Genomic DNA, 19,339 nt, shown 5'->3' on the forward strand with positions numbered 1-19,339 from the left:
TTTGTGAAAGGAAGATTGTTTTTGACTAATTTGTCACTATTCTCTGAGGAAGTAAAATGCAAAATGTCAAAAAGAAAAATCAGACATTAGTGGAGCAAGTTTTTGACTTGTATGCTTTCAATGTAGAATTTGATTTCAAAACAGTAGAGGTAAGCATTCCTTCCTTACTCTAAAATATATTTCTTTTAAGGTTTTTTAAAATTGAAATTAATAGTCAGCTTCAAGTCTCCATCAGCATGTGTACAGTTTTCTAAAAATGTAATCAAAGCAAAGTTTTAGAATATTGTCAGATGTAATCATATTTCCTTTTGCAGTTTGAGCTGTTTTACAACCAGCACTTCAGTGGTAGAAAACTTACTTGGCTGCACTATCTATGTACAGGTAAGGTTACACATAAAAATACATCAGACTCATCATAAACATCTCTCTCCATGGACCCTGCCAGATCTGCTGAGTTTCTCTAGCACTTTGTGTCCTTGTTTGTTAATAAACTTCCCTCTGTTCTCCAGGACTTCTGTTTTGCAGTTTATAGACATGTCCTTTTCAGTTCTAATAAATTTGCATAAATCAGAACTGAAGCAAAACTTGCATGTTTGTGTCCCTTAGCTATTTGTGTACAAGCTTTCTATCAGTTACAGTAGGGCATTTGATTCACTGGCATGTCAAGAATTAAAGCGGTAAATGGGAGTTTTGGGAAGGCTATATTTCCCACGAAACTGGAAGGCTGCAATTTAATCTTCAATTTTTTTCCAGTATATTTATTTTTTCTTTATTAATGGCAGACATATTCAGTGGTGAATCTTGTCTTTGTACTCATTGTGTTTTATAATTAAAACGTAAAAACAAAATGCTGCAGAGGCTGGAAATCTGAAAGGAAGATAGAAGTAAATAATTGTTGTTACTGTAGTAAGCAGAAACATCTCAAAATACCCAGCAGTTACGGCATCATCTGTGGAGAGAGAAACAGAATATAGATGAAACAGAGACAACGCAGCGTGGAGCTGGAGGAACACTGCAGGCCAGGCAGCATCAGAGGAGCAGGAATGTTGACATTTCAGGTCAGGGCCCTTCTTCAGAAATGGGGAGGGGGAAGGGAGCTCAGAAATAAACAGAGGGGTGGGGCTGGGGAAGGTAGGTAGAATGGTGATAGGTGAGTGCAGGTATGGAGTGGTGGGGATTGGTCAATGGGATGGGTGGGGCGGATAGGTGGGAGAGAAGATGGATAGGTTGTGTCAGGTCAAGGAGGCGGGGATGAGAGGGACGGTTGGACATGGCATGAGGCTGGGGGGTGGGGAGATGTTAAAACTGGTGAATTCTATGTTTAGGCCATTGGGTTGTAGGCTCCCAAGGCGGAATATGAGGTGTTGCTCCTTCAGTTTGTGGGTGGTGTCATTGTGACATTGGAGGAGCCCAGGATGCACATGTCACTGAAGGAGTGGGAGGGGGAGTTAAAATGTTTGGCAACTGGAAGGTGGTGTTGATTGGAGTGTACAGAGTACAGATGCTCCGCGAATCAGTCACTGAGTCTACGCTTGGTCTCACCGATGTAGAAGAGGCCACATTGGGAGCACCAGATACAGTAGACCAAGTTAACGGATGTGCATGTGAACCCTTGTCTGATATGAAAGGTTTGTTTTGGGCCTTCAATGGAGGTGAGGGGGAGTTATAGGGGCAGGTGTAGCACTTCTTGCAGTTGCAGGGAAAGGTGCCAGGTGTGGTGAGGCTTAGTGAGGAGTGAGGAGTGGAGTCGTGGAGAGAGCAGTCCCAACAGAAGGCAGATAGGGGTGGGGAGGGAAATATCTCTTTGGTGGTGGGGTCAGATTGCAGGTGGCGGAAATGACGGAGAATGATACATTGGATGCGGAGGTTGGTGGGGTGATATGCGAGGGATTTGTTGCGGGGGAGGGGGTGTGAGGGCAGAAGTATGGGAAATACGAGAGATACAGTTGAGGGCATTTTCAATCACCAGAGGGGGGAAGTTACGGTCCTTGAAATAGGAGGACATCTGGGATGTACGAGAGTGGAACACCCCATCTTGGGAGCAGATGCTGTAGAAGCGGAGGAATTGAGAGTAAGAGATCGCATTCTTGCAGAAGGGTGGGTGAGAAGAAGTGTAGTCCAGGTAGCTGTGGAAGTCAGTGGGCATGAAATAGATGTCAGTTTCGAGGCGGTCACCAGGGATGGAGACGTAGAGGTCCAGAAAGGAGAGGGAGGTATCAGAGATAGTTGAGGTGAATTTGAGGTTGGGGTGAAAGGTGTTAGTGAAGTTGATGAACTGTTCATCGTGGGAGCACGAAGCAGCGCTGATGCAGTCATCAGATGTAGCGGAAGAAAAGGTTGGGGATAGTGCCAGTGTAACAGCAGAAAAGGGACTGTACCATGTATCCTACGAAGAGGCAGGCATAGCTGGGGCCCATGTGGTTTTGAGGTGTTGCCCCTCCAGTTTGCAGGGATGAAACGGTCTCATTGAAAGGTCATCAACCTGAAATGTTGACTCGGTTTCTCTCCAGAAATGCTTCCTGGCATAAAAACTAAAAGAACTGCGGATGCTGTAAATCAAGAACAAAAACAAAGTTGTTGGACACACTCAGCAGGTTTGGCAGCATCTGTGAAGAAAAAAAATCAGTTAACGTTTCGAATCCGGTGATCCTTCCTCAGAACTCCGGACCCACACCGTTAACTCTGTTTTTCTTCACAGATGCTGCCAGACCTGCTGAGCTTTTCCAGCAACTTATGCTTCCTGACATGCTGGTTATTTTCAACATTTTATGTTCTTATTGTTAAATGCCCAAAGTTGAAAAATTCCTGGCCATTGTCTTAACTGTGCACGAGAATGTGAGATTTCAACAAAATAATTTTCAGTTTAGGTCACCCAGATTCCCACCATATCCTTCAATATGTTCCATAAATAAAGGTGTAATGGATGTTTGTAATGCTATAAACAATATCTTTTTTCTGTTCTTGGTTTTCCAATAATAATTAGTCTACAAGTCTGAGGAAGTCTCTATGAGACTGTATGAAGAACTGGCCCAATCCCCCAAGTAGACAGTTCTGTTCAACATGGCCACAGTGGGAAATAATTAAACTTGGATTGGCGACTAAACATGTAACTAGAGAAAAGAGGGCCTCAAGGACAATTTTATTGGGATGTTGGGCTGTAGATAAAATTGGCAAATGATCGATTTTCATAATCTCTGTTCAACAAGTGGACAAATCTCCAGTCTCAGAGGAATGGTGAATTGACACTTTTTTAAACTGTTTTGCACAAACTGGTGAAAATCAGGTACAGACCTTATCTCGGGAATGCCTGGAACGGTCTTCAGTGTTGTATTGTGGAGACATGAACTCAGTCATTCTAGGGACAGTGTTAAATGTGGAGGTAGGGGAACCAGTCATTTCCATGGATGGATCAGATAGGTAGGTCAATTGCCCTTCCTCATCTGGACTCATATTTGCAGTTTTTAAAGATGGTGAATGTATGGAATTGCCTATCCATCGATGTATTGGGTTGTTACATTTGGCTTATTCAAAAAGAAATTGGACATACTTGGCAGAAAGAACTATATATCTGATTTCCTCTTTGCTGTTCAGTTTGATTACAGTGAAAGCTTCACAGCTTTGTTTTAATTTGACTAATCAGAAGGCTTTAAAATGTATTTTAAGACAACTGATTCTCAGGTTATGAAAACTTTGGAATTAATTTTACATTTCTTTGTTTTCTCTTCTGTGTTTTTTACTTTTGTCGGGAAAAAGGTGAAGTAAAAATGAACTACTTATCCAAGCCTTATGTAGCGATGGTTACCACATACCAAATGGCTGTGCTGCTGGCATTTAACAACAGTGAAATAGTCACTTACAAAGAGCTACAAGACAGCACACAGATGAATGAAAAAGAACTTACCAAAACCATTAAATCCTTACTTGATGTAAAAATGATCAACCATGATTCAAACAAGGCAAGTATGTTGATGAAATGGTGATAACATTTAAATTTGATATCGTTTATTACCCTTTCCTGTTTAAATACTGATTTGGCAGAATTAATGTATAACTAATTCTTTTGATGGGTTGAAGTGCTGGAAATACTTAGCAGTCTGTGCAGCATTGAAGTCTGTATGCATTAACCAAATCTAACCTTGTGAGTGAGTAAGATATTTAATTTTTTGGCATTGTTCTTCGCTTTCTAGATCAATTTAGAGAAAGGCTCAGATTAGTAGAAGTAAACGCGTTATTAATAAAATTGAAAAGAATATTTCAGCTTCTTGTGATTATTAAATGCGCAGATGAGGAAGGTCTTTAATTTTATCTAGGAGCTGTATGGAGTTGGCTGATTCTTATGAGGTTATGTTAGCAAAACTTCATGTATCGTCTGTTCCTGTGGGCTAGGAAGCCTGGCAGGGCAATGTATCAAGGGTTTCCGTTCTTAATCATTCCTTGACCCCTGCTGAAAAATGCATGTTTGTGGTTGTGATACCTTCATGGCAAATTAGCATGTTAAGGTTTGTGATCAAGGCTCACTTAGAAAAGCAGTGCTTGTAGGAGGAGACTATTAGCACAGTTGGTAGCCTACGTCAGAGGAAGAAGGGAAATCAGCATTTAAAAATTTTGAAAGAAGAGTTCAGAAAACTTAGATGAGCCACCAGGGCAACAGACTTTTTCACAGGAACTCAGGAAAAATGGAATGCCAGAGTATTATCTAAATGATGATAATTTGGAAAATGTTTATGAAGGAACCTGGGTGTTCTTGTACACCGTCACTGAAAGCAAGCCTGTAGGTGCAGCAAACAGTTAGAAAGCAAGCTGTACATTGGCCTTCATTGCAAAATGGTTTGAATATAAGAGCAAAGAAGCTATACAGGGCTTTGATGAAACCACAACTGGGAGTATTCAGCACAGTTTTAGTGTCCTGTTGATAACTACACGTGAGGTGCCAGAAGATTGGAGGTTGGCTAATGTGGCACTGCTGTTTAAGAAAGGTGGTAAGGAAAAGCTAGGAAACTATAGACAAGTGAGCCTGACATCAGTACTGGGCAAGTTGTTAGCGCTAATCCTGAGGGACAGGAGTTTACATGTATTTGAAAAGGCAAAAATTGATTGGGAATTGTCAACATGGCTTTGTGCGTGAAACCGTGTCTCACTAACTTGAGTTTTTTGAAGAAGTAATGAAGACGATTGATGAAGGCAGAGCGGTGGACGTAATCTATATGATCTTCAGTAAGGCGTTTGACATGGTTCCGCATGGTAGACTAGTTAACAAGGTTAGATTACGTGACCTTGATCCGGTGGGCCGAGAAGTGGCAGATTGAGTTCAATTTAGATAGATGTGAGGTTTTGGTAAGGCAAATCAGGCAGGACTTATACACTTAATGGGAACATCCTGGGGAGTGTTGTTGAACAAAGAGACCTTGGAGCGCAGGTTCAAAGTTCCTTGAAGGTAGAGTGGCAGGTTAGTAGGATAGTGAAGAAGCCGTTTGGTATGCTTGCCTTTATTGGTCAGTGCATTGAGCATAGGAGTTGGGAGGTCATGTTGCAGCTGTACAGGACATTGGTTAGGTCACTTTTGGAATATTGTGTTCAATTCTGGTCTCCCTGTGAAACTTGAGAGGGTTCAGAAAAGATTTACAAGGATGTTGCCAGGGTTGGAAGGTTTGAGCTATAGGGAGAGGCTGAATGGACTGGGGCTGTTTTCCCTGGAGCATCGGAGACTGAGGGGTGATCTTATGGAGGTTTATAAAATCATGAGGGGCATGATAAGGCTATATAGACAAGGTCTTTTTCCCAGGATGGAGGTATCCAAAACTGGAGGGCATAGGTTTAAGGTGAGAGGGGAAAGATTTAGAGGGGACCTAAGGAGCAACTTTTTCACGCAGAGGGTGGTGCGTGTATGTAATAAGCTGCCAGAGGAAGATCTGGAGGCGGGGCAATTACAACATTTAAAAGACATCTGGATAGTTATGCGAAGAAGAAGGGTTTAGAGGGATATGGGCCAAATGCTGGCAAATAGGACTGGATTTATTTAGGATATTTGGTTGGCATGGACGAGTTGGACCAGAGGGTTCATTTCCGTGCTGTACTGCTCAATGGCTCTCTATGACTTTCTACTGCATCCGTTGCTCCCGATGTGGTCTCCTCTACATCACTGAGACCAAGCGCAGACTCGGTGACAGATTCGCGGAGCATCTGTACTCTGTACACTCAATCAACGCCACCTTCCTGTTGCCAGCCATTTCAACTCCCCTTCCTACTCCCTCAGTGACATGTCCATCCTGGGCCGCCTCCTATGTCACAATGAGGCCACTCAAAAATTGGAGGACCACCACCTTATATTCTGCCTTGGGATCTTACAGCCCAATGGCCTCAACATAGAATTCACTGGCTTCAAAATCTCCCCACCCCCAGCCTCAACCCATTTCCAGCTTTCGCCCTCATCCCTGCCTCCTTGACCCGACACAACCTGTCCACCTTCCTTCTCACCTATCCACCCCACCCTTTCCACTGACCAATTTGCACAACCCCCTACCTGCATCCACCTATCACCACCCCACCTGTCTTTGCCCAGCCCCACCCCCACCTCCCTCTATTTATTTCTGAGCTCCCTTCCCCCTCCTCAGTCCTGATGAAGGGTCCCGTCCCAAAACATCGACTTTGCTGTTCCTCTGATGCTGAGTTCCTTCAGCTCCACACTGTATTGACTAAGAAAATACATGCTTGCCATAGAGGTCATGCAGTGAAGATTCAGTAGCCTAATTCCTGGTTTGGAAGGTTTCTCGTATAAGGAGGGATTGGGTTGCCTGTGCCAGTATTCACCGAGTTTAGAAAAATGAGATGGGATTTCAATTAAATGTATTCAATTCTGACAGAGCTTGACGGACTGGATGCAAGAATGATGTTTCTCCTGGCTTGGAGAATCCAGAGCAAGTCGTCATGGTCTCAGAATTCAGAGTAGGCCATTTTGGACAGAGTTGAGGAGAAACAGTGAAGAAACCTGTGGAATTCTCTTCCACAAAGGAGTCTGGAGATCAAGTCTCTGATCTGGAAACTGAAGTTGTTGAGGGTTATGGGGAAAGAACGGGAGTGTGACATTGAGGTAGACGATCAATCACAATCATGCTGAATGACTGAGTGTGCTTAATGGGCAGGAGTAGGCCATTTGGCCCCACTATGTTTCTATGTGTCTCTGCAAGAACACAGAAGGGGATTTTTTGTTAATCCTCCTAACTATTGCAAATAATGATTAAAGAAAACTTTGCCCTCAGGTTGCCTGTTGCTTTATAAAGTCAGAATTGTGCTTATGTTTTCCTTACTGTAGGAAGATGTCGACTTGGATTCAGTTTTCTCTTTAAATATGGGTTTCAGCAGTAAAAGAACAAAATTTAAAATTACAACTTCCATGCAAAAAGATACACCACAGGTAAGAGGTTTATTTTCTTGGATGATGATCTTTGTAAAACAAGTTATTGTCTGCTTTAAATGAGTTATCAAAAAATAAAGCATTACATCGTCACTTCAATTCTATTTAATCTTAAATTTTATTTCATAGAGTAGCGTAACTCCATACGCCATTCAGTCTCTCATTCCTGTGCTAAATTGCTCAAGTTAACTCTGTAGTAAAATTATTTTCTTCCAAGTATATATTTCATTCCTTTTTCAAAGTTACTATGACCTGCTTCCACAATCCTTCCAGGATTTCAACCCAGATCAGAACTGTGTAAAATTAAAGTGTTGCTTTGGTTCCTTTGCCAAACTTAAACCTTAAATATGCACCCTCTGGTTATTGAGCCCCCTGCCCCTGGAAACAGTTTTGCCTTATTTACTCACTCAAAACTATAGGAGTTATGAGGGGAAAAATGAGAAGGTGCCCAAAATTGAATAATAACTGAGGCCTTGCTAGTAATTTGAGTTTGAGCACAATTTATTTGTTTTAATATTCTTTGTCTCTTTAATAAAGTTAACAATTTCATATATTTTAGTTCAGAAAGCTTCTCAATTTATCCTACCACCTTCAAAGATTTTGAATGTACACCTCTGTTCCTCAACCACCTTTAAAATCTAACCATTTAGTTCTTAGTACCTTTCCACAATCTTTCTACCAAAGTCACAGAGTAAATCAGCATACGCAAGACTGTACAGCTCATCAAGTCTGCCAGCCTGTCCGCATGAATCCTGTTTTCCAAAATTTAGCCCGTAGCCTGGAATGATATTTCAAGTGCTCACCCATGTACTTTTTAAAGGTTGAGATTTCCTGCCCCTCCCGTCCTCCCATTATAGAATCATAGAATCCCTAGTGTGGAATAGGCCATCCAGCCCATCGAGTCCACACTGACCCTCCAAGAGCATCCCATCCAGACCTGCCTCCCTACTCTATCCCTGTAATGCTGCATTTCCCATGGCTAATCCATCTAGCCTGCTCATCTTTGGACAGTGTGAGGAAACTGGAGCACTCGGAGGAAACCCAGGCAGACACGGGGAGAATGTGCAAACTCCACACTGACAGTTGCAGCAGTGCTAACCACTGAGCCCCCATGCTACATGATGCATGCCAACCAACGCATTCCAGATTCCCAATACCCTCTGGGTGAAAAAGATTTTCCTCAAATCCCCCATAAACATCCTGCCCTTCACCTTAAAATTATGCCCCCTTGTTATTGATTTGATTTCATAGAATCATAGAATCCCTACAGTGTAGAAACAGGCCCTTCGGCCCAACAAGTCCACACCGACCCTTTGAAGACCTTCCCACCCATACCCATGCCCCTACCCCTGTAACCCATCTAATCTACACATCCCTGAACACTATGGACAATTTAGCATGGCCAATCCACCTAACCTGCACATCTTTGGATTGTGGGAGGAAACTGGAGCGCCAGTGGAAACCCACGCAGATATGGAGAGAATGTGCAAGCAGTACACAGACAGTCATCCGAGGCGAGAATCGAAGCCAGGTCACTGGTGCTGTGAGGCAGCAGTGCTAAACACTGAGCCACCATGCACCCCCCACACCACCACCACCACCACCCCACCTCCACCACCTCCCCCCACCACCACCACCCCACCTCCACCACCTCCCCCCACCACCACCTCCCCCGACCACCACCCCCACCCCCACCCCAACCCCACATGAACCGAGATACAGTGAAAAGTATTGTTTTGCATACTAACCAGACAAACTATAGCCTTACAAAAGTACATCAGGGTAATAGAACAGAATGCAGAACATAGTGTTACAGCTACAGAGAAAGTACAGATTTCTTTAATTTATGCCCATTCATAAGTCTGATAACTGCAGGGAAAAAGCTGTTCTTGAATCTATTGGCACGTTTGTACCAAACATTTGTATCTTCAGCCCAATGGTAGAGGGTGGAAGAGAGTATACCTGGGATGGGAAGGGTGTTTGTTTACATTGGCTGCTTTCCCGAGGCAGTGGATGGTGTAGACGGAGTCAATGGGTGGAAGGCTGGTTTTCAACATGGACTGGGCTGTGTTCACAACTCTGTAATTTCTTGTGGTCTTGGGTGTATCAGTTGCCATGCCAAATGGATGGGATAGGATGCTTTCTATGATGCATTTGTGAAAAGTGTAAGACTCAGTGTAGGCATGCCAAATTTCCTTAGCATTCTGAGGAAGTTGAGGTGTTTTCTTGACTGCAGTGTCAACGTGGATGGACCAGGACAGATTGTTCGTGATATTTATTCCTAGGAACCTGAAGCTCTTGACCACTTCCACCTCAGCACCAATGATACAGATGGGCATGACTGTGGTATTGACTGTTCAACAAGGGGGATCATTCACCAAAGGGATGCATTCCATCCACACTCTCCATTCCTCATAATATTATCTTCATCTTAATGACGGAGTGGTCATGGCCTAATAGTATTGTCGCTGGACTATTAATCCAGAGGCCCAGGCAATGTTCTGGGCATCTGGGTTCAAATCCAGCCATGATAGATGGTGAAATTTTAATTTAGTTTTAAAACTCTGGAATTAAGAGTCAAATGATGATCGTGACACCGTTGTCAAATGGTGAAAAAACCTATCTGGATCACAATGTAGGGCAGGACAACTGTTACCTTTACCTGGTTTTGCTTACAAGTGACTCCAGACTCACAGCAAGGATGCTGGACTAGTCAGCGATGCCCATATCCTGTGAATGAATAATGAAAAACCTCTATCAGGCCCTCCCCCTCAGTCTTCTCTGCTCTACAGAAAACAGCTCAGACTTATCCAGCCTCCTCTTAACTGAAATGCTCCAACCGAGGCAACATCCTGGTGAATCTCCTCTACACCTCTCCAGTGCAATCACATCCGTCCTGTGGTGTGGCGACAAGAAGTGTACACCGTACTCCAGCTGTAGCCTAACCAAAGTTTTGTATAGCTCCAACATAACCTCCCTGCTCTTATAAGCTATGCTACAACTGATAAAGGCAAGTGTCCCATCTGTCTTTTGTAGCCACCCTATTGATTTGTTACCTTCAGAAATCTGTGGACAAGCACCCCAAGATCCCTCTGCTCCTCCTAGTGTCCTGCTATTCATTGAATACTCCCTTGTCTCATTACTTCTTACAAAGTGAATTTTTTCTCAGCTTTTAGAGTTAAATTCCATTTGACCACTCATCATATCTTCCTGTAACCTAACAGTTACTTCCTCACTATTAACCACCTGGCCAATCATTATGTCATCCTCAAACTAACTTATCACACTGTACCCTGAACATTTTCTTCTATATCATTAGTATATATTTATATATATCATAAGCAAGAAGGGAACCTGCACTGTTCCGTGTTGTATGCCACGGCAGACTGGCTTCCAGTCACACATACGGCTGTCTCCCAGCTCCTCCTGTCTCCTATCACTAAGCCGATTTTGCCCAACAAATCTAGATACATGTGCTTTTATCTTGTTTATTAGTTTCCCATGTGGAACCTTGTCAAATGCTTCCATATAAACTACATCAACTGTACTACCCTCATCTACACACCTAATCATCTCAAAAAAATCAATCAAGTTTGTTAGGCATAACCTCCCTTTGACAAAGCCATGCTGACTATCCTTGATCAAACCTTGCATCTCCAAGAGAATATTAATTCCGTTCTTCAGAACTTTCTTCAGTAGTTTCCCTACCACTGATGTGAGACTAACTGGTCTGTTAGTCCCTGGTTTATATCTACCACCTTTTTTAAAAGGTGGATCCACATTAGCTGTCCTCCAGTCCTCTGGCATTGCCCCTGTGACCAGAAAGGAATAAAAATATGGGTCGGAGACCCTGTAGTTTGCTCATTGCCTCCCACAGCAGCCTGGGATACAACTCATCCAGACTTGGGGACTTATCCACTTCTAAGCCTGCCAAAGCCTTCTCACTCCCTATGTCAATCTGCTCAAGAACCTCTCCCCAAATTCTGTACCCACATCCTCCTCCTCCCAAGTGAAATCAAAAGTGAAGTACTCGTTTAACGCCCTACCATGTCCTTTGCCTCCACACACAGATTGCCCTTTGCTCCCAAATGGACCCCGCTCTTTTGCTGATTATTCTCTTCCCCATAGTTTACTGATAGAATATCTTAGGATTCTCCCTAATTGTGCTCACCAGTGTTTTCTCATTCCTCTTTGGTCTCCTAGTTGCTTTCTTAAATTCCCTGTGCACTTCCTATGCTTCATAATCATCTCAGTTAATTTGTCTCCTTTGCACCTGCTAAATGCCTCTTCTTTTGCTCCTTGTCCTGTCCTGAACATTCCGAGACAGGCATGGTTCTCTGAGCTTGTTGCTCCTTTATGGCACCCTAAAGGGAACATGGGCCTGTATTCTTTCCATTTCATTTTTGTTCTTTAGAGTTCCCCAAAAGTAGCTGTTCCTAGTGTCCTTTGGCTAGGTTCTGCCTTCCCCCAATCTAAAACCCCTTTTGCAGACCATATCTTTCCTTTTCCATAACAAATTATATGGTGGTTGCAATCAATAAAATGTTCTCTCACTGCCACCCAGCCCCATCTACCTGGCTTTGGTCACAGAATTAGATGCAATATTGCACCCTATCCCCTGTGAGATCTAGGTTGGTATAAAAAAACCCACCTGAATACATTTCAAGAAATCTGCCCCCTCTTAAACCCTTTGCACGATGACTATCCCAATTAATGTTCAGGAAGTTGAACTCCCCAAATATAATTACCTATTAGTATTATTACTCACCTCATTGAATTGCCTACATATTTGCTGACCCACTGACAGTTTGAGGGCCTACAGTACGCTCCGAGCAGTGTGACTGCCCCCATTTTATTCCTAAACTCTATCCAGAAAGCCTCATTTGAAAACCCTTTCAAGATATCTTCCCTCCATATTGCAGTAATTGACTCTTCAATTAATAATGCAATGCCATCTCTTTTACACCCTCCCCTGAAGATTCTGTACCCTGACTGTTGAGTTTCCAGTCCTTACCATCCCTCAACCATGTCTCTGTGATGGCAACATATCACAATTCCACATGTCAATCCATGCCATTAAATCACCTGTCTTACTTATCATATTCCTAGCATCAAAGTGAAGGCTATTCAGTCTCACCTTGCTCCCTTGAATCATAAGATGGTTGAACTCTGTGTCCCAGTTCCTTTACTATACTATACTGTGTCCCAATTGTGATAATGGTCTGTTTCCCCGCCCCTGCTGAACTTGATTAAACTCTTCCCAACAGCATTAGCAAACCCAGCCACAAGATGTTGGTCCCATTCTGGTAAAGGTGCAAATTGTCCTGCTTGTACAAGTCCCACCTTCCCCAGAAACAGCCCCAGTGATCCAGGATTCTCAAACACTCCTGCACCAACTTATGAGCCACGCATTGACCTGCCCTATACCCCTATTTCTACATTCGCCAGCACATGGCACCTGGAGAAATCCAGAGATAACAACTTTACAGGTCCTGCTTTCATCAGAAACACACCTATTTCTTCCTTGAAGCTGCCGATTGATTCTGCCTCCACTGCACTTTGGAGCAGTGAGTTCCACGGATTCATAACCCTCTGAGAGAAGTAGTTTTGTTTTGAACCTACTTCCTCTCACTCTATATCTATGCCCTCTTGTTTGAGACTGTTCAACATCCACCTTATCAATCCCCTTTAGCTTTTTATGTACCTCAATCAGATTTCCCCCCCACCCCCCTGATTCTTCAGAACTCCAGTGAGTACGAGTAAAAGCTATTCAACCGCTCCTCGTACGACAGCCCTTTCATCCCTGGAATCAAACTGGTGAACTTCCTCTGAACTGCCTCCACTGACACCACATCCTTCCTCAAGTAAGGAGTCGAAAACTGGACACAATATTCTAAGTGTGGTCTTACCAACGTCTTATATAATTGTAACAACATTTCTTTACTTTATAATCCAGTCCTTTTGTAATAAATATCAGGTTTCTATTTGCCCCTTTTATTGCATTCTGCATCTGCATAACCACTTTTTGTGCATGAATCACTCAGACACCCAGATCCCTCTGCACTGACACACTTTGAATCTGCTTCCCATTTAAACAATAATTTGCCCTTCTATTTTCCAACCGTAGTGAATATCCTTGCACTTATCCACATTAAACTCCATCTGCCTGATTCTGACCCATTCTCCTGGACTATCAATATCCATCTGTAAACTGTTTACTTCCTCATCATAGCTTGCTTTCCCACCTATTTTGCTATGTTACACTCTGTCCCTGCTTGCAGAGCATTTATGTAGATTGTAAATGAATTGAACCCTGCAGCACCCTATTAGTTCACCATCCAGAGAAGGACCTATTTATCCTGACCCTCTGATTTCTGTCAGTCAGCCAATCCTCTATCCAAGCCAGTAGTCTATGCCTAACCCCCTGAGACCTAACCTTCTGGATCAGTCATTTATGCGGCACCATGTAAAATGCCTTCTGTAGGTCTAGGTATACCACATCCACTGGATCCCCATTATCCACCTTGCTGGTTACATTCTCAAAGAACTCCAGTAGTTTTCTAAGCATGACTTGTCCTTCATGAAACCATGCTGACACTGGTGAATTGAGCTTTGTTTTACTAAGTGTTCAGTTATCTCCTACTTCATGACTGACTTCAACAACTTCCCTACTACAGAGGTCAAACTCACTGGTCTGTAGTTTCCCACTTTTTGCCTGTCTCCGTTTTTGAATAAAGGTGTCACATTTGCCTGTTTCCAATCCACAATGTTTGTCAGATTCATGATTGGTGAGAGGGAGCATCTGAACTGGGCAGCTCCAGAAACATGTATAGGTTGCAAAAGCCCAGAAAGTAAACAGAGAAGGTTCCTGGCTTCCTTGCTTTTGCAGTGAAGTGGCATTCGGTATAAACGTAGTCTGCCATATCTGATTTAATTGGTGAGCATATTATTATGGATTCATTAATAGTTAATCACGAAACTCCCAAAACTTGCGATGAAAAATCCGAAAAGTATGAACCAACCTTAGAGACTGGGAACAAGCAATATTTGGCACTGAATAGTGATCGGAAGCAGAAAAATATATATTTATTCTTTAATTGTTATATACAGAGGTTAAAAAAACTGGTCAATTGAGCTAAAGTATAAGATAACTTGTTAGATCTCAGTTGGAGTGTTGTGTACAGTTCTGGGTGCCACATTATAGGTAGGAAGTGTATACGTTGGAGAGAGTGCAGAAGCGATTTACAAGAATAGTTCCAGGAATGAGGAACTTCAGTTATGAGGATAGATTAAAGAAGCTAGGACAGTTCTTCTTGAAAAGAAGAAGGCTAATAGGACGTCTGATAGAGGTTTTCAAAATCGAAGCAGATTGGATAGAGTAGAGAGGGAGAAAGCATTCCTGTTTCTAAAAGGAACCAAAAGAAGAGGGCATAGATTTAAAGTGATATGCAAAAAGCGCAAGGGTGAAATGAAGAAACATTCACTCTGTAATAGTTAGGACATGGAATGCACTGTCTGGAAGTGTAGTGGGGCAGGTTCAATTGAGGCATTCAAGAGAACTTTAGATGATTATTCAGATAAAAATAATGTGCATGGATATGAGGAAAAAGCAGGAGATCGGTACTAGCTAATGACGTTCATTTAAAGAGCCAGTGCAGGGATAATGGGTTGAATGGCCACCATCTTCGCTATAATAATTCTGTGATTCTGTTCACAAAATATAAAGTGATAATAAATTGCTTATAGTTGCTTTTCTGATTTTGATTTGATGGCTAGATTAAGAAATCCACTTTCTAAAATTAATCATTTATACCTGTTATGTGCATAACGAAAGTACTAAGGATAGCTTACCACGGAGATCTGTTGAAACAGTCATGTTAAGTTTCTAGTTCTTGCTTTATTGCCCTCAGGAGATGGAACAAACTAGAAGTGCAGTCGATGAGGACAGGAAAATGTATCTGCAGGCTGCTATAGTCCGCATCATGAAAGCACGTAAAGTGCTCCGACACAATGCACTTATTCAAGAGGTAAATGTTCTTTTTAGGTAACCAAAATGTTATCAAAAGCATAAAATTTGTTTAATGTATAAAGCAAATTGAAGATATTTGATCTCTAAGTTGAAATATGTTGTTGCTCGGGGCCACATAAACGGATAAGAACAGTGTCTTTCACTTCTGGGACCTATGTTTACATGTAGACGAGCTGAATGAGGTGGAACGAAAACAGAAGTCACTGGAAAAGCAAGGAACAGGTTGTGGGGAAGGGTCACCAGACCCAAAGTGTTAACTCTGATTTTTTCTTCACAGATGCTGCTAGATCTGCTGAGCTTTTCCAGCAACTTCTGTTTTTGTTCCTGATTTACAGCATCTGCACTTATTTTGGTTTTTATCTAATGGGGTGGAAGTCTTCTCTTTCTCTGCCATCTCTTTGTCAAATTAATTTAAACAGATCCATGTATGTTATAGAGTCACAGAGTCATACAGCACGGAAACAGACCCTTTGGTCCAACCAGTCCATGCCGAACATAATCCCAAACTTAACTAGTCCCACCTGGCTGCTCCTGGCTCATATGTCTCCAAACCTTTCCTATTCATGTACCTATCCAAATGTCTTTCAAACATCGTAATTGTACACACATCTACCACGTCGCCAGGAAGTTCATTCTACATGTGAACCATTCTCTGTGTAAAAAATTTGCCTCTTAGGTCTTTTATAAATCGCTCTTCTCACCTTAAAAATGTGCTCCCTATTCTTAAAATTTCCCATTTTAGGGAAAAGACAACCACCAACTCTATCGTACCTCTCATTATTTTATAAACTTATATCAGGTCATTTCTCAACCTCCTATGGTCAAGTGAAAAAAGTCCTAGCCCATCCAGCCTTTCATTATAACTGAAACCTTCCACACCCGGCAACATCCTGGTAAATCTCTTCTGAATTCTCTCCAGCTTGATAATGTCCTTTCTGTAACTCGGCGACTAGAACCGGACACAATAGTCCAGAAGAACCAGTAATGTTGTATAAGGTACCTGTACCAACGACAAATGTTCTCTGTTCAAGAGAATTATGCACCTGAACCCCTAGGTCCCTCTGTTCTACAAAACCAACCAAGGCCTTACCATTAATTATATAAGCCCTATCCCTGTTTGTTGGACCAAAATGCAATACCTCGCATTTATCCAGATTGAACTCCCATCTGCCATTTTTCAGCCCATTGATCTATTTGAACAAGACCCCTTTGAAATCTTAGAAAAAGTAGGTGCACAGCTTGGAAGTAGTTTATGCATTTGGAGTCAAAGCATATTGTGAGACTAAATAAAGTAACTAAATTTTTATCTAAACTGCCATAAATCCACCAAGCAGTGCTTTAATAACTGGCTGAAAAGGTAGGACAAGTGTTCTGTTCCAGGGTATTGACATTCTACACCTTGAATTAAGAAATTGACATGCTCACCCAAAAACATTTTCGACGGAAACACTGTAGTACTGCAGTACTCCTATCAGATAAGCACAGAGCAAGTCCGTGTCGTTTCTGATTAGCCGAGGTGGATAGATTCTGATGGATGATGATCATCAATGATGAACCTTGTGCCATCAGTTTGTGTTTTGAAGTAAAAAAAATATAGTATTCCTCGCAAGATAATCACCAGTTACTTGATCGTAGTTCCTGGTTCCCTCTGCATATCAGCTTTCCTGCTCCTCTGATGCTGCCTGGCCTGCTGTGTTCCTCCAGCTCCACACTGTGTTATCTCTGACTCTGCAGTTCTTGCTATCTCTACAAAATAACATCTTTGGTTATGAAGCACTTTGGGATGTCCTGAGATCGTGAAAGGCACAAGATAAAATGCAATGTTTTTCCTTCAGAAATTAATTTCTAGAGGGATGAATCTGAAATAAAGGTAAAAATGAAAAGATGCTAGAAATAGGCAGCTAGCCAGTAAGCATAAAAGGAGAAATGAAGCTCACCATTTTAATGCAAAAAATCTTTGTTGTATTCAGAAACTGATTATCTTATTGTTCATAGTAAGCATTTTCTTTTCAATTTACCATTCTGCTGTCTCTTCAGATGGATTATTTTTCATGATTATTAGTATTGAAGACTTCCTAACATTTGTTCTCTTCTCAACAGGTAATCAGCCAGTCGAGAGCAAGGTTCAACCCTAGTATCAGCATGATCAAGAAGTGCATTGAAGTCCTCATTGACAAACAATATATTGAGCGTAGCCAGACCTCAGCAGACGAATACAGTTATGTAGCATGAAACAAGCTGTTGGTGTTTGGCTTTGTCTGAGTATGGGTGCAAAGACCTGCTGTGTCACTGATGTATTCCTGTGAGATGAAGCAGAGATGTGCCTACACCAGGTTCTTCAGTCCATCACCTGGCAGCCCTTTCTCTGCTGTTTACAGTGCCACATTGCAAGTGTCAATGCCTATAGATATCCCAACTCGTCATCGCAACATTGCTGTAATGGGGGAGTGCTTTGGTGCCATGTTTATCTCACAGGTGCAGTTGATATCTTTTAAAATGTAATTTAAAACTAAACACTGTAACATGGCGATGAAATAATTGTGTTTACACTGTAAATTTTTCATCCAAGACTGCAGATAACAAATATGGCACGTGTTCATTCACAAAATAAAGCCTGTATACTACCTGAAGTATATATGTAGGTTTCAGTGAACTAGACCATTACATCAGTGTTCTCTGCAGATCGCCCAGATGAACGGATCTATGTATATCAAAAATGCAGTTTTCCTGAACTATCACTACAGGAACATCATGAGGAATGTCTATACCAGTTTGCACTTCCATTAAAAGGATTTTTTTCAGATTGATTTCTTTCAGTGTTTCTCGTGTGCATTGATGATTGTCATAAACCCTCCAAAGCCTTAATTATTCAGCCTGAATGCTGCAGGGTTTTTTTTTGGGCAGGCAACTGCCTTCATGACTGGTGAAGATGGTCATGTCTTTAATAATATTTTCATCGTCTTGGCCTGAATCAACTCTATGTCCAACAAAACACATCTATTAAATGCATTTTTAACAATTATATCGTGCAATTGATGGCGGAGAATCCAAGGCTCAAAGCAACCAGGGCAAAGAGGAGGTTGTCTATGCTGCTACCAGCCTAGATCAACTTTTCCCCCTCCCACTACCTTCCAATAGAGGGAGTGACTGGCCCAACCAGACATCACCCATTGGATATTACAATTGAGACTGAAGAACTCGTTGAACTGGGAAGCCATCATTATGGAATTTCACGCTCACTGAGCTGTTACATATAAAGGTCCACAAAAATTATCCTATTACAACAGTTCTGATCTACCATATTTAGCGACACCAAACTTCTAAAATAAAACCCATCTAGGTAAATATGTCTAATGAAATTATAGATATCCATTATTAACATCCGATAAAAGATGAATCTGCCACTTATTAAATCAGGAATTTTGCATGAAAATTTTTTTAACTGAACTTACTTGATCGAATGAGGTCAGATGACTAGTTTGTTAATTGACTCGTGTCCTTGAGGTCTTCCAGACTTCAACCCTGCATGGTATTGACAGTTTGAATGTTTTTAAAGAGAATTGGCTACCTATGATTACCAATAGTGCCCGCAATCTCTTTAAAAGCTTTTTACTAACTATTTGGTGTGTCCTTTGTATTACCAGGAGCCAAGTGCAGCTGGAATAGTGAGGAATAAAACTGTTTTATTACAGTTTGAGTGTGGCTGTTCTTGACCTCTGTAAAATCTTTTGTTGCAAATGCCGTTTTAAATTCTGAATATATCTGAACATTTTGTCTTTTCAAGCAAGTTTGTTAATTTGGGAAAGCTCATCCACATACAGCAGTCTCTTGCTGAATTGACTAACATCCACTATCTGCCTACCACCCCCAACCCAATCTTAAATCACTGGAGAACAAGT

The 19,339-nt window shown here is 41.9% G+C and overlaps 1 protein-coding gene across 4 annotated transcripts in view; it reads left to right on the forward strand.

Annotated features, from left to right (window-relative positions):
* The window catches only part of cul2 (cullin 2), a 60,707-nt gene extending 41,576 nt beyond the window's left edge, over positions 1–19,131 (forward strand). For all 4 annotated transcript variants that reach the window (XM_020523193.2, XM_020523197.2, XM_048611850.1 and 1 more), the window contains 5 exons: positions 315–381; positions 3,754–3,956; positions 7,310–7,411; positions 15,322–15,438; positions 17,541–19,131. In XM_020523193.2, the coding sequence (XP_020378782.2) occupies positions 315–381; positions 3,754–3,956; positions 7,310–7,411; positions 15,322–15,438; positions 17,541–17,672 (621 nt within the window). In that variant the 3' untranslated portion in view covers positions 17,673–19,131. The remainder of the gene's footprint in view (positions 1–314; positions 382–3,753; positions 3,957–7,309; positions 7,412–15,321; positions 15,439–17,540) is intronic.
* Positions 19,132–19,339: the final 208 nt, after the last annotated feature.

This window comes from Rhincodon typus, chromosome 2 (assembly GCF_021869965.1).
Source record: "Rhincodon typus isolate 14 chromosome 2, sRhiTyp1.1, whole genome shotgun sequence".
Classification (NCBI taxonomy): Eukaryota; Metazoa; Chordata; class Chondrichthyes; order Orectolobiformes; family Rhincodontidae; genus Rhincodon; species Rhincodon typus.